The 22,286-nt window shown below is 52.9% G+C and overlaps 1 protein-coding gene across 2 annotated transcripts; it reads left to right on the top strand.

Annotated features, from left to right (window-relative positions):
• The first annotated feature begins 119 nt into the window (after positions 1–119).
• TENT5C (terminal nucleotidyltransferase 5C) lies at positions 120–16,762 on the top strand. Of its 2 annotated transcripts, XM_080647679.1 has the most exons (3): positions 120–226; positions 1,810–1,932; positions 14,847–16,756. In XM_080647679.1, the coding sequence occupies exon 3, from the start codon at positions 14,873–14,875 to the stop codon at positions 16,046–16,048; it is 1,176 nt and encodes a 391-aa protein (XP_080503805.1). In that variant the 5' UTR covers positions 120–226; positions 1,810–1,932; positions 14,847–14,872; the 3' UTR covers positions 16,049–16,756. The 2 variants fall into 2 exon arrangements, with proteins under 2 accessions (XP_080503805.1, XP_080503804.1); XM_080647678.1 differs by lacking the exon at positions 1,810–1,932 and having other exon boundaries at positions 126–226; positions 14,847–16,762.
• The last annotated feature ends 5,524 nt before the right edge of the window (positions 16,763–22,286 follow it).

Here is a 22,286-nt window from a genome sequence, read left to right as displayed (position 1 = left end):
TCCGCCCTGCCCTGCCCCGCGCTCCCCGGGGAGGCAGGCTTAGGGGCGGGGGCAGGGGCGGGGGCGGCGGGCGGAGGCGTGGCCAGGCCGTATAAGAACGAAGGGGGCGGCGGCCGGGAGGCTCACTTGGTGCCGCTGCCTGGGGGCCCTAGTGACCGCGCCGCTCCTGTTGGGGGGCTGCCCACGCCAAGGACCTGCGTCTGTCGTCTCCTCTTCCGCCGCTCAGGTGAGTGCAGGGCACCCCTCCTCCAAAGGGGCGAGGATGCGGCGGCTCCCGCGCGCTCTGCCCTCGGAGGTCTGTCCCGCCGAGCGGAGCTCAGGTCCTGGCCGAGCCCATGGGGGCCGCAGGGGCGAGGGGTGGTGCGGACAGGTGCCGGGGCCGGGTGCCTCCTTCCCCCGCTGCTCCCTCCCTGGCAGCCGCCCTCCACCCTCCGTCCCCGTGGGCCCGGCGAGACGCTCCGAGACGGAGCTGCAACTTTCCAGAGACTTCGGCCTGGGCTTGGCAAACTTCGCGAGTTCCTGCTCCGCGCGCGTCCAGCGGGCTGCGCGCTGGCCGGGCGCCGCTCGGAGGCCGAAGCGTACGTGATGGGAGCCTTGGGCTCCCGCCCGGAGTCCGCCGGCGCCCCGGCCCCCCTTGCTCGCGTGCAGCCTCTCGGGCTCGCACCTGCGCTCCCACCGGCGCGTCCGCCCTCTCGGGCCCACGCAGCGCGAACCCGAGTGCGGCGTTTTGGGGAAGCGCAGTTGGAAGGCGCTGCGGCCGGGGGCTGGTATCAGGCTGGGGTGGGAGGGAGGGAGGGGTGCCCCCCAGGCCCGGTGCCAGGGCCCTGGCGGAAATCGCACACTTTTCTTGGACTCACACCGGCCTGTGGACACCGTGAGCAGCAAAGTGACCCAAGCGGGTGACTTGGGCGCTGCGCTTCTCTCGGAAACTTCTCGGGAATACAGTGTCTGCGACCTGGTTCCGCCCCTTTCAGAAATGAAACTTGCTTACTGCGTAGACTCCAAGCCATGACAGTCAGTTGACTCGGCTAGCGGTGCCGCGGGTGGCCCCTAGGCGCTGCTGCCCTGGGAGGTGTCGCAGTTCGGATCGCGAAGGTGGGAGGGGAGTGGGAGGAGGGTGACGCACCTGGGCACAGGTTGGTAGCCTGTAGACTAGACGCATCGGCGGGGCTACCTCGCAGCGAGGGGGGGGGCTTCACCCATCCTCACTAGAACCTACGGTTGGGGCTGGACCCCGCGGGAGGGATCGGCTCAGCCCCCGCCCCTTTCCTTTTGGTTCCGAGTAGGGGGAAGGCTTCCTCCGGGTTGCTCAAGTCCTTGATTAGGGACCTGCTGCTTTTTAACTTTTTTTTTTTATGGAGTTATAACATGCAAACAAGGCAGTGCTGGAAGTATCCGTGAAGCGTTAGGGAAGGCTGTGTAGTCGTTCCTTTCGTGACAATTGGTATTCAGGATATTTGGGAGGTGGGTTAGGAACCGGAACCTCCCCAGGAAGTGAAGGGAAGATGATTAAATTCTCCTGAAGGGAGACTCTGGGCTCGGCCCAGCTGCCCTCCGGGGGGGATGAGAGTGGCCATTGTTGGCTACACAAACCTTTCAACATGTGCAACTTGGCAAGGACTTGGCTAGGAAGGGAGTGAGGCAGCCAGGCGAAGGTGGTAGGAGCGCTTCCCTAGGAGAATTGTGCTGGGTCTCAAGTCCCCAGAGGTACCACTGGGGGGAGAGGGGGAGCTGAGCCCCCGCACAGACTGCTCGCTGAAGCGGGTGGGGTGGGGACGAGAGAATGCTGACTTTTCTCTTCGCTTTCAGGGGAGCGGTCTGAGCTGCACCAGCAGGAATTCTGTCCTTTGCCATTGTTGTTTGTGAAGATGGAAAACTTAATATCTCGGGAGCCAAGCTTTTCCTTGAGATAACTGAAACTTATGTCTTAAGGTATACCTCTCTCTCCACAAGGAGTGTTTAGAGAGCAGCTCTGAGTATGCTGTATAGAATTGTTCAGGTAGCTGTGGGGAGAGTCCCATAAATATGACAACAAAAACAAAACCACTTTTTCTCTGCCCCGAGGCTTCCAAATCGTTACCCCAAGCAACGGTCCCCAATTACGTGAGGAATGTTAGTGTGTGCGTGAGGAGTTACACAGCGACACCCTTCGTTCGGACTTGCTTCCGCAACACCTTCCTTGTCTCCACAGATTAAGTTGGGGTAACTCTGAAGGGAAGGATTTGGCCCTGGGCCTGGTTGTCAGAAAGAACGTGAGCTAGTCCAGCACCAGGGGCTCCCCCTCCTTCCTCTGCTCTAGTCTGAGCTCCAGAAGCTCCAGGAAATCCCATCCCAAGTTGCAGAAGCTCCCGCCACAGCCTCTCTCCCCACGGTTGCCCCCTTAGCCTCCATGCCCAGAGGTCAAGGCCAGAGCAGACTGTGGACATTTTGCACCATCCACCAGAGGACAGAGAAGTCCTCGTACTTCCGAAAGTCCATGGAGCTGGCGGCAATAAAGAATTAGGGTGGACTGTAATGCCCTTGCTCTGCCAGTGCCAGCGACCAACGCTTTTGATAGCGAATTAGAAGATGACTTTTTTTTTAAAACTGCTCAAGTAAGTAGTACCTTGTCCATCTTTGAAATGTTGTGTGCACGGGGTCAATCGCTAAAGAATGACAAGCCGTGAGCTCTGAATGGATGTGCTAAACCTTGCTTGCGCTGCTGAGAGTAGTTGTGGAAGCCCCAAACTAGTTTGGGGAGTTGAATTAAACTGTGCTTGGGTTTCTTGGTTTCACACCAGACTGGGCTGTATCTGTTATTGTGTGTGTGTGTGTGTGTGTGTGTGTGTGTGTGTGTGTATGAGGGGGGGGGAGGGAGGGGAAGCAATGCAGAATCTGAGGTGTTACTTGGGATAAAATATTACTCAGGTTAGATAAGGTTCAATGCTTTATTGTGTAGTCACTGAAGTAAACAAGGCAGTAGAGGGAAACATGTTCTGCCACGTGGTGCCTTGACTGTAGCATGTTAAACTGGCATGCGCTATTATCATGAAGCAGACATCTGTGGGTAAAGGCATGCTCGTGTGTTTACAGCCACTTGGCTGCAGCGGTGCTGGTGACTTGTGCTGCTTCGGGGGTTCCTGGTCTCAGGCTTTTTTATTCTTTCACTGATGCCTTATAAGGAAGTTCATATTTGTAGTTGAAATGGTTTAGAGGATGCACCTTGGCACCGACTATGTCAGAAATCGCCCTGTGAATTGATTCGAGTGAATAGATTTTGGACAACTGTCCCCAGTAGCTGCTCTAGAACTGTTTCAGAACTTCTTGGAACAACAGGAAAAAATGAATACGAAGAAACAATTGCTGGTGTTAAGCAGCTCTCCCCGTAGGATGGGGTCCTGGCCACTGATCCGCTTTAAGTGTTTATTTCTTGGATGACAGGGATTGAGTCAGTAAGTGGTTAAGTGCTTCTTAGGCCTGGTTTGTGCCAGGTGCCGAGGAGGCCGAGGGAACGGTATGTGGAAAGAAAGGCCTGGGACTGCCCCAGATGCAGGAGGAGCTGGGCCGCTCCCTGTCCTCCGGCAGGATGTGTGCTCACTGTGGGCGCCCAGAGCAGGGCCCGGCACACACAGGCTCAGTGGGTGCAGTGCTTGCTGGCACGTGGCGGCCCTTCCTCTCAGAGGGGGAGGCCTGCTTCTTAGGTGTGGTCCAGGTGGGCCACGGTGCTGGAGCTGTGGGGATCCAAAGTTCCTAGACCAGTGGTTGGCAAACTCATTAGTCAATAGAGCCAAATATCAACAGTACAACGATTGAAATTTCTTTTGAGAGCCAAATTTTTTAAACTTAAACTTCTTCTAATGCCACTTCTTCAAAATAGACTCCCCCAGGCCGTGGTATTTTGTGGAAGAGCCACACTCAAGGGGCCAAAGAGCTGCATGTGGCTCGAGAGCCGCAGTTTGCCGACCACTGTCCTAGACTAAAATGCTGAGTGGTTCCTGGGCCCTTTTCTAAATGGAGGCCTCAGGGGTATAGATTTGGAGCTGGGAGGCTGTGACCACTAATTGGCCCACAGCTGAAACCCCTCAAGCTGTTAACTTGCTCCCTTCAGCATCTCCCATCCACCCCACCCGCCCGGGCACCCGCAGCTCTTCTCTCCCCACGTGCACTCGGTGGTCAGTTCTGCTGAATCTTCGTCTTTTGACTTGTTTGTTTTCCACTGCCTTCACTGACCTAGTTCAGGGCCCTGCAGACGGCAGCTTGATGAGAGGGGTAGTCAGCTCCTCTCCCTGCCTGCCCCCTTCTCCATCTCAAGCTCCTGGGTTGCTACCTTCATAACCCGCAGGCTGAGCCGAGCATCTTGTCAGGACCTGAACCTTCCTGACCTTCTGTTTATTCTTGACCTCCTGCCTCCGAGTCTTCCCAGCTGCCCTGCCTTGCCTCCCAGGACACACAAACCCAGAGGCTTCTGAGCTAATCCCATCTGAGGATCCCCTCAATCCCTGCCTCGCCTCTTAAATACTTACAGTTCTGTTTTGTGCCTTACTTTCTACTCTTTTCAAGTCTTATCTTCAATTAGATACCCACAGAACGCCCCATATCTGTCTCCGTATCACCTCCCTGGAAACCCCTGTGAGGAGAACATCATCCATGAATCTTGAGCTGCTCCCACCCCCTTGTGTTGACATAGCTGCTGTCATCTTGCTTAGCCCTCAGGAGGGTGGGCGAAGGGGCAGTCCTTCACCTGGCCTGGCTGGCGACCCCTCACCCCAAACACACCCTGTCTGTTTGTCCCTGACGTGTGCTTGCAGTAGTGGAGAGGTGGGTGTGAGGACCTCCGTGGCCAGCTGACTGGACGGTCCTGGCCAGTTCCGTCACTCACGTGGATAGCGGCGAGGTAGCTGCGTAGGAGGCGTACTGATCCAGAGCAGAGATGAGGGAGAGACCCTCGGTGCCCTTGATCCTGACCTCCTCCCCACTCTGAGGCTGCTGTAGCTGTGTCGACACCTGAGTTCTGGCCCTGGCAGCGCCTGGACCTCTTCAGGCCTCAGTTCCTTCATCGTAATAAGGACCATAGACCAGGGCTGTCCAGTAGAAATGTGAGAGCCACAATGAAGTTTCTAGTCGTCACATTAAAAAGCAAACATAAAAACATAACCAGGTGAAAATAATTTTATTTAACCCATCATGACCAATATCATTTCAATTTAAAATGATACAAAAATATTGATGAGCTGTTTTACTTTTTTTGTGTTTACATTCACAGAGCATTTGAATTTGGACTTGCCCCATTTCTAAGGCTTAGCAGCCCCATGAGGTTGTGGGTACAATATTGGGCAGTGCCAGCCTCCACCATCTGCAAAAATGCTTGACTCTCAAATTCTGATTCTACTTGTGTGGGAGGCAAGAGTTAACAGCACAGTTATGGAAGGAGAGTGTCAGCTAGGACATAAGCTCTACAAGGGCAGAGGTCTTTGTCTCATAAGCTTCTAGAACAGCACTGGGAACATAGCAGGCACTCACATATTTGAAAAGAATGAAAGGAAATTCAGTCATGGTGGCCAACTCATTAGTAATCATTCAACTGTGAATGAGACCTGACCCTAGAACACAGGATGTTTGATTCCTGGTCCAGCATGCCTTATTTTGTTTTTCTATAGTTGAAAATACTCATAAGGTAATCAAAGAATTGCAGATCAAATCTGAGGGGGGCAGGGGACCAGGACTCCACAATTTATCAACAATTAAAATTTAACACTGCAGTGGGAAATAACTTTCCAATGAAAGGTTCTATGAGATGCCCAATGACAATAGCACCTGGCTTGGGAAATGCTGCTGTCGTGGTAATTATCCCAGTGAGTTATAGTCACGGCTTGTGTGACTCCACATGTGGGCACGCCAAAAGACAAAGTGAAGTGGCTTGGCTGCCTGAAGCGCATTTGTTGCAGAAACAGGTACCGCCCCACAGTTTCGCCCCTTTACGTTAATCCCACCCCTTCACCCCCGATTTTGTACACGTATCCACATCTCTGTTCTTAGCATTTAGAATGTTGTCAGAGGGATCACTGAGCCTGCTGCCATGCTCAGACCTGGAGGTCAGGTAGCTGCTACGCGAATGTTAACGCCAGGGAAGGATCTGTGCAAACTACAACCCGGATGGAACTTTGTGCATAGTTGGCATCGCGCTGAAGTGGAGGCCAGCTCGGGTGTAGACATATGTGAGAGGGAGTACATATGTGTCTAATGTATGTGAAGTGCATTTGAGCATCAGAGAACAGCTCGTGCCTTTCCTGAGAAGGCCCAGGTATGCTGGTAGTGACTAGACTGCTAGGGGACCGAGGACCTGCTTTGCACAGCTGACAGCGGACCAGAACTCTTAAGCTGGAGAGTTGGATGGTAAAGTCGCCTGTGGAAGCAACCCTTGGTCAAACCTGGAGGCTGTCGGCCCTTCAACACTGTGGATGCAGGTAACCTTGGTCATCCTTAGAGTAACGGTCTCCTGCTAGAGATGGCCCTGGTTTCCCGGTCTAGTCAGTCTCTGAAACAGCGTGGCCAGCTCTGGGCATCTCTTCCAGTGAGTTCAGACCAGTAGCATTTCTGACTTAGACAGGGAGTGGGCCTCCCAGTAGCAACAAGGATTAGTTCCATTTCAAGTTGCGTAGCTAGCACTTAATAATGCTGACCCCTTGGGAAAACCAAGGCTTCTCTGCTTAGCTTTCATCAAAAGATGTCTATGTTCCGACCTTGGTAATATCTGCATTTGCAGCCATTTCCGTAGATCCCTTTACGCCCTGGAGGTCTGCGATGTCCGTTATACGTGGGCCCGTGTTTTGATTCTGTTTGTGCTGTTTTGAAGCCTGGTGTTATCTCCCCGACCACACTTGCTGAAGCACCCTATTTTGACTGACGGGATGAGCTTTCTGTTTCGAGTCTTCTCAGGGTGGGGTCTGTGGACAGAGTCCCGTCCTTGATAACCACGAAGACCGTGTGCTGGCATCAGTGGGGAGGAGGAACTTGGGAGGGAAGGACTTGGTGCAAAGCAAGGCGCCAGCCCAGGCCTGTCTCTTGCTTCAGCGCAGGCAGCGTCCTGGTGCTGTGAGCATCTGCCCGAGCTTTTCCGCCCCGGTACACTAACTCGTGTTAAGTGGCTAGGACAGTGGTCGGCAAACTGCGGCTCGCGAGCCACATGCAGCTCGCGAGCCGCGGTTTGCTGCTCCGTTGATTAATGAGTTTGCTGACCACTGGGCTAGGAGGATGCTGATAACCCTGAGAAAATAGATTGAGACCTGAGTGTGACCAGGGGCCGAGAGTGAGAAAACACCATCTGCGGGTTTGCTGTGTCACTGACTTAGAAATGTTTTCTCTGGGCACAGCTCGGTGGCCCGGGGCTGCTATTGGAACCGAGGGAGAATGTGTCCATGGGTGTTTGCATGGGCAGCTGTAAACATAACTTCGTGGAAAAAGGAAACAATAGATTTCATTGTCCTTTTCATAAACGAGGCATTATTTTACCTGGCCCTATTGCCTTGGGCCGTCTACTAATGTAAACGTTTAGTCCTGTGCGTTAGACACAGGTGTGCCTCGGTTATCTGGAACTTTCTAATGTGCTTGGGGGCAGTGGCGAAGGCTCCAGAATCCCCTCTCCTCCCTGCGGTGGGGCCCAGGCCCTGGTGAGGGGCTGCAGCCGGCAGACAAAGGGCTCGCTCAGGCTTCCCGGGTCCCAGATAACTTCTGGCCTTCACCCGTCTAGGAATTCAAGGAGTCAGGCAGGTTTGCTCTTCAGAACGCCACCTCCACCTTGGCCCCCGCTCTGCTCCCTTCCGCCCGCTTATCTGCCGCTGCACATATCAAGCCATGGCCACCCCAAGTGCCTGCTGCTTTCCTCAGGACGAAGGGCTCTCAAGGGTCACACTGGATGCCGGTGGGAAAAGTGGCAGGTGTAGTCCCAGGTTCACTGCGCACGCGGGCGCTCTGTGCCAGGCTGCTTCCGCCTCCTCCCTCCTGTGCGCCCCCCACCCCACCCCGTGGGTCCTGCTCACTCCTGCCGATGGGCCGATGGGCCGGCCTTGTCCCTGCAGCTCCAGTCGGGTTGTTTCCTTGTCTGCAGGGAGTGTCCTGTCCTGTCCTGTAGGTGGGCCCTCCCGGTCTTCCAGCCACTGGACCGAGCCCTGGTGGTCCCCGCTTTATGCCGTGAGCAGAGCAGGTGCCTTAGGTGCCCAGAGACGTGAGGGTCAGCCCATCCCTGCAGTCTCCCTCCTGCCATTACTTTCTCTTCCTAATGCCTGTCCCGCAAGCAGACTGTCCAGCTCCTTCCTCTCCTGGGTCCTCCCTTCTGCACTTGCTTCGTCTGAAATCACTGCCTTTCCCCCCAGCCAGCATCCTCGTGCTCCCTCAGGAGAGGACCCTGGGCCTTCATCTCCACTGTTCCTTTAACACAGCATTAGCATAACGGTTAGAGTTCTATGCGTCATTACACTCAGTTCTGGTGGCTGGCCAGACTGCACACCCCCCAAATCCAGGATGGGTTTGAGAGGTGCAGTGCGGTACTGATGGTTGTTAGTTCAGTTCTAAATGCGCTGTCTTGCTTTCAGCACCTGCCATCTGACCTTCTCCAGGGGGCTCAGCACACCTTTCCCTCTGTCTGATAGAAAACCTTCCCACCTCCCTCCCCTCTCCCACCTTCTTCCCCTTTCCTGCTTCCCTCCCCTCTCCCGCCTCCCTGCCCTTTCCTCCCTCTTTTGTCCTCTACTTTCCTACAGCGACCTGAGCAGATAGCTTGTCTTCAAAGCCCTCCTCCTCACCCAACACATACACCCACCAGAGAGCCTCTTAAGCCCCATTTCTGCTGCTTCCCCCTGGGGAGTCCCTGGGCAGTTGCTTTGCGGATCCTCTTTGAGCTCAGTTTTCTGTCCGTAAAGGGGACAGATAGCGTCCGATAGTATCTCCCACACCAGGGGTGTTGAAGGGGCAATGGGGTGGCCCTGCAGCAGTGTCTCCCGCATCTGGGATGTTGTCAAATAGAGTTTGATGGCTCAGACGAGGATACCTGGCCAGACATCTGGTCACATTGGTGTCCTCTGGCCATGGCTGTGCCACACAGAGAGCCCCGGAGGGCCCCACATCTGCACGCCTGCTGGAGTTGGAGCAAGTGGTAACACGACCTGGGGAAAGGACGTGGGCAGGGTTAGTAAGATGCTCAGTGATGCAACAGCTGATGTGCATCCCCACAGGGTGGGCCTTCCCACACCGCTCGGTGGGCAGTGCCTCACCTCCGCGGTGCCTCTCTGCTCTCAGGGCCACCTGGGGTCCTGAAGATGACCGCCTTCTCCGCGCAGCTGGAGTCTGCTCTGTGCAGGCCCTGCAGGGTGCCGGACTCGCGCTGTGGCTGTCTCAGCGTGTATGGTGGGGCTGGGGGCCAGGGGGAGGCAGGTGCCAGTTTCATGGGTAACAGGAGGCTGCTTTCTCCTTCTGTGGACAGGGCCAATAAAGTCTCTGATTTAGAAAAGATCACGTTAGCTGACAGCCGTGGGCAAACTACGGCCCGCGGGCCGGATCCGGCTGTTCTACCCGGTTCTCTTGCTCTCCCCTCCGCTCCTTTACTTTGAATTTATATTAGTTCACACATACACTCCATCCATGCTTTTGTTCCGGCCCTCCGGTCCAGTTTAAGAACCCATTGTGGCCCTCGAGTCAGAAAGTTTGCCCACCCCTGCGTTAGCAGCAGCGAGAACTGGTGGAGGTTTCACCAATTCCAAGACTCAGAACACAGGCTCCAGAGCTGGGGAGCTGGGGACAGGCCACCAGTCATCCCGGGTCCTTATTCCTGAGTCGTGGAAAGGGACAGTGGAGCTTCCTCGGAGAGTGCGTGAGAGTGAAGTGCGGACTGACTGAGTGGCTCAGACCAGGTGCTCTTACAGGGGCCTCTCCACACCTTCCCTTTTCAGGAAACAAACAGGCCCAGACCTCTCCCTGCTCAGCTTAATGAGGCGCCCTGCGCTCCCCTGCCCCTTCTGCTTAAGTTCTCTAGGCTTCTGTGTGCAAGTGTCCTCTGTGGTGGACAGAGGAGAGTTTGTGGAAGGTGCCAGCTCGCTGCACAGGTCCCCTCAGCCGGGGGCCAGGGTCAGCAGGTGTCTGCTCTGCACACACACCTCCAGGGCCCGCCCCCAGGCTCGGTCCACTGCCCCTGCCGGGCTCTCACCTGAGCTGGACAGTGTTCCCAGGAAGGCCCAGGCTTTTGAGGAAGCCACCAGCAACGCTGAGAGGGAAGTTCGCCGCCAAAGGAACGCTGAGATGCATTTGGGTTTCTTTTGTATTTTCATCCTGCGGCAGGGGCAGGTGGGGTGTGGCTCAGTGGTCTCTGGGCTGGACAAGGGGCTGAAGAGAGCTGCGGTATTCCCGTGGCAGCTGCACAGGCGTCCCGAGGGCTTTCCCACTAAAGATCACAGACCCGGGCTTGCATACGCACTGTCCTTCCCTCAGGGAGGTGCGTCTCCACACACACTGAGAATGCTAGACAGTGTCTGTCTCTCATGCCAGTCACAAGCAGGAGTCAGTGTCAATTTGACCTATGTCTTTGACCTTGAGACCTGGAAGTGTTATACTAGGCGCTCTCACCTCCAGCTGTTCCCCTGCCTGTCCTGCTTGCCTGCCTTGAGTACCCTCACGCTTGCTGGGATCTCCTAGTAGATTAACTATGGAGCAGGACTAGAAATTGCTTTTTTCTTCCTTTAATGGGCTCAGACACGGGTTTCAGGTCATCCTGCCTGGAGTGGCTCTGTCACAGGCAGGGGGAGCAAACATAAGTTAGACATGGCCTGTCCTCAGGGGGCTTGGTTTCCCCTCTGGCTTCCTTTGGCTTTTCCCTCCTGTTTCTGTCTCTACCTCCGCAAACCTGTGTTCTCTTCCTGTGTGCAGTCTACCTTCTGTCACAGCCAGATGATGGAAGAAAGGGGTTCAGGGGTACCCAGGAGAGCTGTTCATTGTGAGTCGGACACAACAAGGTTAAATAGCTCGGTCATCCTCACCCTGGAAAGGTGCCTGGATTTTCCAATCAATGAGAAGTCACGGTTCCCGCCGTTCCCAGTGCCCTCCGTGCAGAGCACAGGGAATGCTTCCCAGGCAGCGAAAGGAAAGTCGAAACCCTTCCGTGGGACGTTGCCAGGCTTCAGATTAATTTCTTTTCACCGTTTTGTGAATTTTTGAACTAGAATTTGCCTTTAATCAGGGCCTTTCATGAGCTGGGAATGTGTGTTTCATGTGATTCTTTCATATGGGGATTATACCAATGTTGACTCGTGTGGTTAATTAAAATGAGAACTGTTTCACTAAGCTCCGGTGTGTTCTCTAAGCATTAAGGGTCCATGACTTGGATTTATTAGTAATACCAATGTTTGTCTAAGTGGCTGGAAAATGTACTTCTGATATTTGAAATTGCTTGGATTGGTGAGGGGAAACAGGATTCCTTGCTAGTGGGATCAGTACCTCATCTCGGGTTCTCCTAACGAACTAGGCACTGAGCGGAACCCAGCCTACGTCTGCACCTTCCGTAGCTTGAGTGCCTCTCTGAGTCATGGTAAATGGGGAGAAGGAGAAACTGCACCACGGACTTGGTGTTTGTCATGTCCCACACTGTGCTCATGCACAGACGACTAAAAGTTAACCCCATTATTCACGGATGTGTCAGAAGACATTGGCATGGGAGAAGTCAACCCCAGGCATCGGACAGTCTTGAAAATGTTACAGCATTTATTGAGGTCCTTGCCGCTGTAGCTAATAATCAACATAAGAGTGTCATGGGAGGGTGGCTATCATGTGTCTGAAATGAGAAACAGCAGTTCCTATACAACATATATATCAAGAACCATACTTGGATGACAAATGTAGAATGAAACTAGATGGGATGGCTTATCCATTATTTTGTAGTGTGGTTTTTTGTTCAGTTTTGGTAAACAGTGGACATCTTCTTTTATACAGAACATAAGTAGAAACGTGACTGAAAGTCACCCTGGAGGAGAAATGGTCTGCCCTCCCCTACACACCCCCTGGAGATCAGCACTGAAGGCTCGGAGGGGAAGCTTCTGCATGTGTTTGACTTTGGCACGTGGATATGGGGGTGGTGGGGAGGGGACAGGAAAGGCACTGAAGGAATTCAATAAGGTAGCAGATGAGTAGAGGCTGATGGGGGAAGATTCTAGAACACAGATAATAAGATTTTAGCTTTTCTCCAACACATGTATAGGTTGTAAATTCAAAAGGGATAAAGTACATTTTTCTTCGTCCTCTGTCTGCCAGCTTGTGGTGGTGTTTGGTGCGGGCTGAACTGCGTGTCCTTCCAGACGTTTGAGATTGCTAAGCGTAGACTTGTACTTAAGCACACAGTTTCGCACTTGCTTTTCTGTTAATAAATCTTGATGAGCATTTCATGTTCATTCAGACAGAGCTGTCACTCTTCTTTCAGACAACTGCATGCATTGGTACTTGTAGCTTTATAAATAATTCTCCAAGTTTTGTGCATAAATGCAGCCATGTCCATGGGATAAAACCCCAAGTAGACTTCCTGGAAATAGAACTGCGGTGTCCAAGGATATGGCCACTGAAAACTGAGAGTGCTAGAAAGAACCCCGGGAATGCACCCAAGGTGACTGCTGCTGGATCTTTGCCGATCTGATAGGGCAGACGAATATACTGAAGTCTTCATCTGCCCATCCCTTTAAGGGAAGGTTGAATGTTGTGCATCTGAGCCACTGTCCATGCCCTTTGACCCTTCTTCTATTAGGGTTGGAGAACTTCTGATCTGTAGAAGCTTGTTATTCATGAAGGAAATGAATATTTGCCTAATGTTACAAATATTTTTCTTTGTCTTCTGACTTCTTCATGGTGTTTTCACCATGTAGAACTTTAATTTTTATATAGGCAAATGTACCAATTTTTGTGACTTTGGGGTTTTTATGATGTAGAAAGGATACCATGTTTTTTTCCTAGTACTCTTAGGGTTCCATATTTTATACTTAAGGTGTTTTGGTTTTTTTTAGTTAATACTCTTACAGATGTCCCCATTTTTCCCCCTTTGCCCACCTCTACCCAGACTCCGCCCTCCCCTCCTGGCCCTCACCACATTGTTGTCTCTGTCATGGGCTATGCAGACAGGTTCTTTGGCTAATCTCTTCACCTTCTTCCATCCAGTCATTCCCCTGTGACATTTGAAGTCTGTCCCATGTATCCATGCCTCTGGCTCTGTTTCATTTGTCAGTTTGTTTTGTTCATTAGTTTCCACACATAAATGTGATTACATGGTGTTTGTCTTTCTCTGACTGGCTTATTTTGCTTAGCATAATCCCCTTCAGGTCCATCATTGCTATCTCAAAAGGTAAGAGTTTCCTCCTTTTTACAGCCACGTAGTATTCCAGTGTGTGAATGTACCACATTTTTAAAATCCACTCACCTACTGATGGGCAACTTGGGCTGTTTCCAGATCTCAGCTATTGTAAATAACACTGCTGTGAACATAGGGGTGCATGTATTGTTTCCGATTGGCTTGAGGAGAGGTGCATAAAGGCCAGATGGACGTGGCCAGGTCGTGGCTGCGTGCTGCCTCTGCCCCTCGATTCCAGCCTCAAGCTCATGTTGCCTTTCAGTCATCTTGAGTCCCATCCCCATAAGTGGTCTTCCTGTTCACCCCAATCAAAGGACACTTCTTTCTCCTGCCCTCCTAGTACATTTTCTGTCTGTCACACCCACTTCTTAATGACCAGCTCCTGGAAAGCTCAGTTCACTCTGTCCCGTGGCGCCCCAACCACGCCATGGATGTGAGCGCCATAGGTAAGGCAAGGATCCCTGGCCCCAGGGCAAGACTGACAACCCAAGCTGCCTCCTTCTCAGAGAGCGCCAAGGTGCTGGTTTTCAAACCACCGCTGGAAGGTGACGCTGCCCTGAGGAAGTTTCCCATGGGCTGTGCGGGCCTCCTGGCGGGGCAGAGCTGTCCCCACACCGCTGGCCTAGCCCTTTGTCGCCTAGGACTTTTGTCACCTCCCAGGGCCGACCCCTCCCACAAGCACAAGGACACGGGGTTGTTGCTAACAGGACCGCAGGGCACTGCCCCTGATGGACTGGCCCCACTCCCTCCTCGTGGGCGGTTACAGCCCCGACTTGAGAAGCCCTCTGCTCACGGCGAAGGAGGGCTTTCCTTGGGGCTCCGGTGTGCTGTGTGCAGCATTGGTAACAACCAGTTAAGATGCAGTTGGGGAGCAGGAGAGGTAACGTCCACAGAAAGCAAGGACACTTAGCAAAACCTGTAGGCCCTCTAGCGACTAATGATGTGCTCAGGCTGCTTGGTGTAAGGCAGGGGTCCTCAAACTTTTTAAACAGGGGGCCAATTCACTGTCCCTCAGACCGTTGGAGGGCCGGACTATAGTTTAAAAAAAAAAACTATGAACAAATTCCTATGCGCACTGCGGGCCCGGGACGAGTCGGCTGCTAAGCAGGACAGGCAGCGGCACTCGGCGGGCCAGATAAATATCCTCGGCGGGCCGTAGTTTGAGGATGCCTGGTAAGGAGTTTGTCTCCTCCTCATCACACATACCAATCCAGTCCACCCACCCTGCGCCCCTCAGACAGAGCAAGCAAACAGAACAAGCACTGAGCAAAGCTGTGAAGCCACCCAGTGTGGGATAGGGCCCATGTGTGTGCTTTGTCCGTACTTCCTGGAGACACTATTCTTTATGTACTTCAATCCTCACAGCTACACCCAGCAGTAGGTGCCATGTATCCCTGTTTTACAGGAAGTGTTCAGAGAAACATCACCCCTGAGTCCCTGGAGCTGCTTTGCCACGTAGAAGTGAACCCTAACTCTGTTTCTCACCCCCCACTTTCAGTTTCCCTGGCAAGAACGCCCCCCACGATGGCAGAGGAGAGCAGCAGTTGCGGGGACTGCGCGTCCTGCAGCGTGCTCAGCTGGGACCAGGTGAGCCGGCTGCACGAGGTCCTGAACGAGGTCGTGCCCGTGCACGGGCGAGGCAACTTCCCAACCTTGGAGATCACCCTGAAGGACATCGTCCAGACCGTGCGCAGCCGCCTGGAGGAGGCAGGCATCCAAGTGCAGGACGTCCGTCTGAACGGCTCTGCCGCTGGCCACGTCTTGGTCAAAGACAACGGCTTGGGCTGCAAAGACCTGGACCTCATCTTTCACGTGGCTCTTCCCACCGAGGTAGAATTCCACCTGGTCCGGGATGTGGTCCTGTGCTCCCTCCTGAACTTCCTGCCGGAGGGCGTGAACAAACTCAAGATCAGCCCGGTCACCCTGAAGGAGGCCTACGTGCAGAAGCTGGTGAAGGTGTGCACGGACACCGACCGCTGGAGCCTCATCTCCCTCTCCAACAAGAACGGGAGGAACGTGGAGCTCAAGTTCGTCGACTCCATCCGGCGCCAGTTTGAGTTCAGCGTGGACTCCTTCCAGATCATCCTGGACTCTCTGCTCGTCTTCTACGACTGCTCCAGCCAGCCCATCTCCGAGCACCTGCACCCCACGGTGATCGGGGAGAGCATGTACGGGGACTTTGAGGAAGCCTTGGACCACCTGCAGAACAGGCTGATCGCCACCAAGAACCCCGAAGAGATCCGGGGCGGCGGCCTGCTCAAGTACAGCAACCTCCTCGTGCGGGATTTCAGGCCCACCGACCAGGAGGAGATCAAGACGCTGGAGCGCTACATGTGCTCCAGGTTCTTCATCGACTTCCCGGACATCCTGGAGCAGCAGAGGAAGCTGGAGACCTACCTTCAGAACCACTTCGCCGAGGAGGAGAGGAGCAAGTACGACTACCTCATGATCCTGCGCAGGGTCGTGAACGAGAGCACCGTGTGCCTCATGGGGCACGAGCGCAGGCAGACCCTGAACCTCATCTCCCTCCTGGCCTTGCGCGTGCTGGCCGAACAGAACATCATCCCCAGCGCCACCAACGTCACCTGTTACTACCAGCCGGCTCCGTACGTCAGCGACGGCAACTTCAACAACTACTACGTGGCCCAACCTCCAGTGACCTACAGCCAGCCCTACCCCACCTGGCTGCCCTGTAACTAACCTTGAGACCTGAGGGTTTTCTCAGTGGGAACCCCCAGAGGGCAAGGGCTCTCAGGTAGGGGAGCCTCCTTCTAGATGTAGGTGTTTGGCTTTTAAAGGGGAACTCAGCTCTGATTTTGCTTTTTTTTCTTTGTGGACCCATCGGAATGGGTCTACAGCGTATCATGAGCCAACCCGGAAGGGACCCGGTATTGCAGTGCCACTTTGGAAAATGCTGTAGGAAGTATGGCCTATCCACTTCTTTCCAAGACAGACGCCAACACGTCACGTCCCGAACGGCAGTGCAGGGGCCTGAGCTCTGTGCGGTCACTGGGATTGGGGAACGCGTGGGCAGCCGACGAGGGGCGAAGCTGCTCGTCTCCCTGGAGCCCGGAGTAGGCTGTGCTGGCCCCGCTCGCTCGGGATTCTCAGTGACATGAAAGTTGTGCTGATAGTCTATTTTCTTGTATCAGCTCTAGCTAGGCATGCCATTGTAAACACGAGGGTGCTCCTTTTTGTTCAGAGGACTACATGGTTATGTTTATTCCCCGTCAGCAGAGCTGAGGATTGCTTTCATCAATAAACCAAAGCCAATCGCTGGAGAATCGAGGTCTGGTTGGAAGTGGTGTATGGTTTAGATGCTGTGCTATCCTGAGGAATTGTGTGAGATATTGCTGAGGAAAAAAGAAAAAGGAAAAAAAAAAAAAAAAAGGTCTTGTCTTGAACTATAACTTGAAAACAAAATAAAATGTGGAACCTAATGTTAAAATAGAATTATGGTGGTAGGGGGTGATTGTAAATAGGAAACATGAATGTTCAATTTTTTTTTTTTTCTTTAAGGAATTCTCTGGAATGACACTTCTCATTTCCTCATCAACTCATCACTCTTGTTTTTCTCTTCCTGAGACGAAGGGTTGTGTGTCTAGGGTCATTGTGGTGACTGGCGTGTGGGGGTCTCCCATGCTTTAATTGGAAACCCACTTTGATCACATTCCAAGTATGACAAGCTGTTTTGTTCTGGAGTACTTGGGCTGATTTTTTGTTGTTGCTGTTTTTCAAAAGTAGAGATTTTCTCCTCCAGGTTTTGTTTGACAGCAAATGAATTCAGGAATTCCCGTAGACCTGCGTGACCTGTGGAAGGACCTGCCCTTGTGGCGGAGTTCTTTGGCTCTCAGTTGCTTTAGAATGGAACTGCTGTCCCCACGCCTGCGAGGGGTGGTGGTGGAGCATCAGGTGGTGGCTGAGCGTCCAGCCAGGCCTGGTATGCACCAGCCCTGCGGAGGCCTCTGACAAGGATCGATTCTGGTGTGCTTGGGGAAGAATTGAGTGAATCGAGAATAATCTTCCTTATTCCGGTAGATTTGACCAGACCTGTTTGTATTCTGCACTTTAGAAGGAAAACAGTATTAACCTCTAGTCTAAAGCAAGCTTAGTCAATGGGAGAGTTCTAGGCTGTTGCTTTCCCAGTAGATTAAAGAAAGGATTTTGTGTGTTGAAACGATATGTACAATCTCTTAGCAAGCATCACTTCAGGGTGTCAAGGGCAAAGAAATTCAATATTGCCAGCCAGCCTGGTTTCTAAAGTGATTTAATCTAACCCGTGGTCCTGATGTTAAATTTCTCCCGTGGCCAGAAAAACCCCAAACCCCAAGTGATTGCTTTCTCCTTGCCTTAATAAGCAATGAAGGTACCTTGATGCAAAAATGCTTCATAGAAAAGGAGTGGTTTACCTTTTTCTGAAGATTATATTTTCAGGTGGTTTTGTTTTTTTTCTTCTAGAATGTGATGTTTTGGTCCTCTTAAAACAGATGGGGCAGGACTGAACCCCAAGGCTTACCTGGTCTCCAGGTTGTGCTGTGTTAGGTGGACAGGAGCCACTTCTTAGCATAACCAGCTCCTGTTTCCCTGGGTGCCAGTCACATGTAAATTCACTGGCTGTGAGTCAAGGCCCATCAACATTGGAGGGGCGGGGGCGGGGTGCTTCAGTGTGAAAAGGGGGACAATGAAAAGTGAATCCCGACTTTAAAAACAAGGTGGTCATCCATGACCTTAAAGACTGCCATGGTGGTCAGATGGCAGCATGTTTGCCCCCAAATGGCCGATCTGTTTAACCAAATGTTAACTGTGACGAAGCTGCCAGCACAAGCCCTTGCAAACGGAAGTCAGTACTGCACCCACCCAGGAGGCTTGGGGATGGGGCGTAAGGCTCCCGAGAAAGGTAGGGCCAGAACCCCACCAAGGAATTAAATTTCAGTGTGGCCTTGGCGTTCTTTCTGCTCATTGTTTTTCCTAGCTGGTACTAGTCCTTCTTTGAGGGGAGGCACAGAAGATGCTAGAAATTCCCAGCCCCCCAGTTCTTGGCCACCCCTGCAGGACGGCCGGCTTGGTACAGTCTCTTCACCTGAAGTCTCAGGCAGCCGGCTGCTTTGGAGTTTGAGAGGAGGCGTGTTGGAGAGCCACCAGGGTGGGAAGCTGCCGGGACCCTGGGCTGTGTCTCCACCCGCTCACTCCGGGGGCGTTTGCCTGCCTCAGATCAGCCTCGGGGACCTTGGGCTCAGGTGTCTGGGAATTCCAGCTGCAGCCTGCCTTTCATGCTGCTCACAAGCACCAGGCCCTCTGAACTCCTCTGGGTCCAGTGGGTCTTCTTTTCTGCCTGTTGAGTAACATGAAACTCGGCAGTGGCCAAGGGCACTAACGTTCAAGTGCAAGTTCTCCGTGCATTTCAGCAGCCTCCTTGGCTCCTCGGGGCAGCTTTCCGAGGCTTCCTCCCGGCTGCTGCTGGGAACCAGGCTGAGCAGCAGGGGTGAAAGCAGGACCTCTCCCCTGGCGCTGGCAGAAGGGCACGCACTCAGTTCCTGGCCCTGCGCTTCCGCCGCCCCCTCAGACCTCACCTTGGCAGGGAGACGCTATTCCTCACTCAATAACTCCAACTCAGAAACCAAACTCCCTATCACCACCACCTTAAATCAGGGTTCCTGCCCACCGCCTGTGGGATGTGGCCTGAGCCACACCCGGAGGCCTGGCAGATGGGGGGAGTCGGGGAGGAGCAAAGCCGGGTTCCTGATACATGGCAGCCAATGTGGTTTGGCATTTAAGGTCCCCCCGCCCCCGTTTGACTTTCCCCCCGGAGATTTGAGTTATCGGTGAGCTGCATGTGAACCTGTGGGCTTTCTGTGTGGGTTGGTGTCTCTGTGCGGTTTGTTTTGTGACGATGCATTAATAAACAAATGGCGAAAGCCCCCCACTGCGTGTCCCGCAGCCTTTCCGCGGGCACTGGCCCCTGCCCTTCCGGCAGGGAGGATTTGAACTAGTACCGCTTTCTTAACTGCGGGAAATGGTGCCAATCAAAAGCAACTTGCCGACTCTCGGAGTACCTCCTCTAGGGAGCCTTCTGGGACGGGTGCCTTGTTTTAGGAGGCAGCTATTCTGAGCCTCACTGTTCTCTTTCAGAAAACAAATGGCAGTTACCCAGTTGTGAGAAGAGACCCCAAAGCTCACCTGTGCCGTTACATCTGGGGTGTCGGGTTGGGGCTCCACACTAGGGCGAACCTTTCCGGGGGCGGGGGGGGGGGGGTGGTCAGTGAGGTGACAGAACTTTGAGTTGCTAAGGTTGCATTTGTACCCTTAACCTGGCAGAGACCAGAATGTCACAGCTGACTTTGGAACATACTCAGATCCAGCCGGTGACATTCAGAGGACCAGGGGAAGTGTGTGTTGTGTTTTGGGGGGTCAGGGAGGCGGGGGGGGGGGGTGCAGCCGTATATTTAAAAAGACCTGGCAACTTTTCAGGATTATTTGTGGAGACTTGCCAAGGTGAGGATCAGGAAAGAAAATGCTTTTTTTTTTGTGAGTTCAAGTTCTAAATCTTGTTGACCTATCACTTACCAAAAAATAGGTTAAGTGTCAGCAAAAGAAATGCTTGGATTTTTGCCTGGGCTGGTGAGAGTTGGTGCAAATTTTCATGTTTGCATAGGAGGTGAGGAGACCATCCACCAAAGAGGAAGTCGTTAAATAACATGGATCTGTGGGTGTTTTAAAACTCTAAGCCATCTGGATTTTTTTTGCTTTTTTTTATGGATTAAAAAAAAAACTGCTTTAGGAAAATTGAGAGTTTATATCCCTTAACTTCCAAATTCATGTAGGTAAGACACCATTAGACTAAATTGAAAGTTTTTGTTCCTCTAGATTTGCAGAACCTTGGAAATGTTAATTTGCTAGTGGTGCCTAGGATGGGTGAGGTTTCCTCTCTGGTGTAATGGTCGCTGACCTTCCTACGGGAAGCAGGTAAAGTCACTTGTCAATGCAAAATGTATTAGAACTTGATGAAATAGCGCTTTGAGTTTGAGAAATAAACGTATATTTAAACAAACACCTTGTCCGTTATGCGACCTGAGTGCTCAGTTCTTTGTGTGTCTCTTCAGTGGGTAACTTATTTTAGGGTTCCGGGAAGACGCTGCGTGGGGGTGGGTGGTTGTCGAAAGCAACCCTGGGTGCTGCTCCGAAGGATGGCGCTTTCTCGGGGGGACGCGCGTTACCTCGGGGCGCACCGCTCCCTCCCCAGCTGGACTCTTCTCCAAGGCACCCGACTGATGAAACCCAGCCTGGTTATTGACCATAGTCCTCAGTGGATGCCCACGCCGCTGGTGTGGTCTTGAAATCTCCCTTCACGGGCACCTTGTTGCATTTCGTGCTAAAGCTGGGTGGTTCTGAGCTTGACCTTGGCCCCAAACCCCTCTCAATAAGAGCCAAAATAACTTGGCTGTATACCACGGCTACCTTGGTTTCTTCACATTTTAAAGGGAGTGTAGGAGTGAACGAGTGATAGTTGATAGTTGATAGGTGTCTGGAGGGTACAGAAACTGTAGATCGTGCACGGTGACCAGCTCGCTTCCTGACCCTCTGCACCCAACTCTGCCCTGGCCATGGCCTCTCTTCCATGCTGTTCTTTCTTGAACTCCTACAGTATTTCCTGTAACTGCCATAAAAAAAAAATGTATGTCTTGCTCTAGCTGGTTTGGCTCAGTGGATAGAGTATTGGCCTGCAGACCAAAGGGTCCCAGGTTCGATTCCGGTCAAGGGCATGTACCTTGGTTGCAGGCTCCTCCCTGGCCTGGGCCCTGGTTGGGGCACGTGCAGGAAGCAACCAATAGATGTGCTTCTCTTACATGGATGTTTCTCTCTCTGTCTTTCCCTCTCTCTTCCACTCTCCCTAAAAATCAAGGGGAAAAGATCCTCAGGTGAGGAATAATAACAAAAAACAAAACAAAACAAAACAAAAATGTCCATCTTTGTGTAAAAATGCTTCACCCCCTGTCTTCAGCCTGCCTGTTCTCCTCAAACCTTTCTGTCTGAGACGAGCATCCTCGAAGGCAGCAGGCGTGGAGTCCGCCTCCAGGTCACTTCTTTGGGGTGTCCATTCGATGACCCTTCTCCTCGGAAGCCAGCCCGCACCATCCCTGCTGTCTTCAGCCCTAGAGTGGACTTCCTCTGTCGTCGTCCTCTCCTCGCAGTGGCTGGACTTTGGATCCAGAACTGCTCAGGAAGGTTGGGGTGACTCTCTCTCCTCCCTCCATGATCACAGAATTGGGCCCAAATCAAAGAGCAGTTTTACGATCCTGTTATGTTTGCCTGTGAGCCAGCTCCCAGTCCCTCTCCCTCCTCCCCGGACTGCCTGTTCCCTCCGCCGTGTTCCTCGACTCTGCCCCTGTGGTGTTGCCTGCAGCACTTGCGTGGGCTCCTTTATGAGTCTTGTCACTTTGCCTCTTATTTTTCTCGACTCAATTATGGGCTCTTTCTAAAACAGATGTGACCCTAGCCAGCTTGGCTCAGCAGATAGAGTGTCGGCCTGTGGACTGAAGGGTCCCGCGTTTGATTCCCGGTCAGGGCACGGGCCTAGGTTGTGGGCTTGATCCCCAGCGTGGGGTGTGCAGGAGGCAGCCGACCAATGATTCTGTCATCATTGATGTTCCTCTCTCTCTCTCCCACTCCCTTCCTCTCAGAAATCAATAAAAATATATTTTTAAAAATAAAATAAAACCGATGTTCCTGTGCCCGCCCATGCAGTAAAACCTCCGGAAGACCTTTCTGTGCGAGGGCAGGTGTCAGACCTAAAAATAGGAGGCGTCTGGCACAGCTCGCTCCAGTCCACCTTCCCAGCCCTTTACCTACTCCACTAAGCAGGCCTCCAGCGCCCACAGGTCCTTCGTGCACCCCACCATGCGGAGAAGCCCCCAGGCACCCCGTGGCGAGTCACTCCTTC

This window comes from Plecotus auritus (assembly GCF_963455305.1).
Source record: "Plecotus auritus genome assembly, chromosome: 12".
Classification (NCBI taxonomy): Eukaryota; Metazoa; Chordata; class Mammalia; order Chiroptera; family Vespertilionidae; genus Plecotus; species Plecotus auritus.
This window is presented reverse-complemented; position numbering and strand designations above follow the sequence as displayed.

Excerpts from the sequence above, each read along its gene's own strand:
- TENT5C (XM_080647678.1), top strand. The coding sequence starts at position 14,873 with ATGGCAGAGGAGAGCAGCAGTTGCGGGGACTGCGCGTCCTGCAGCGTG.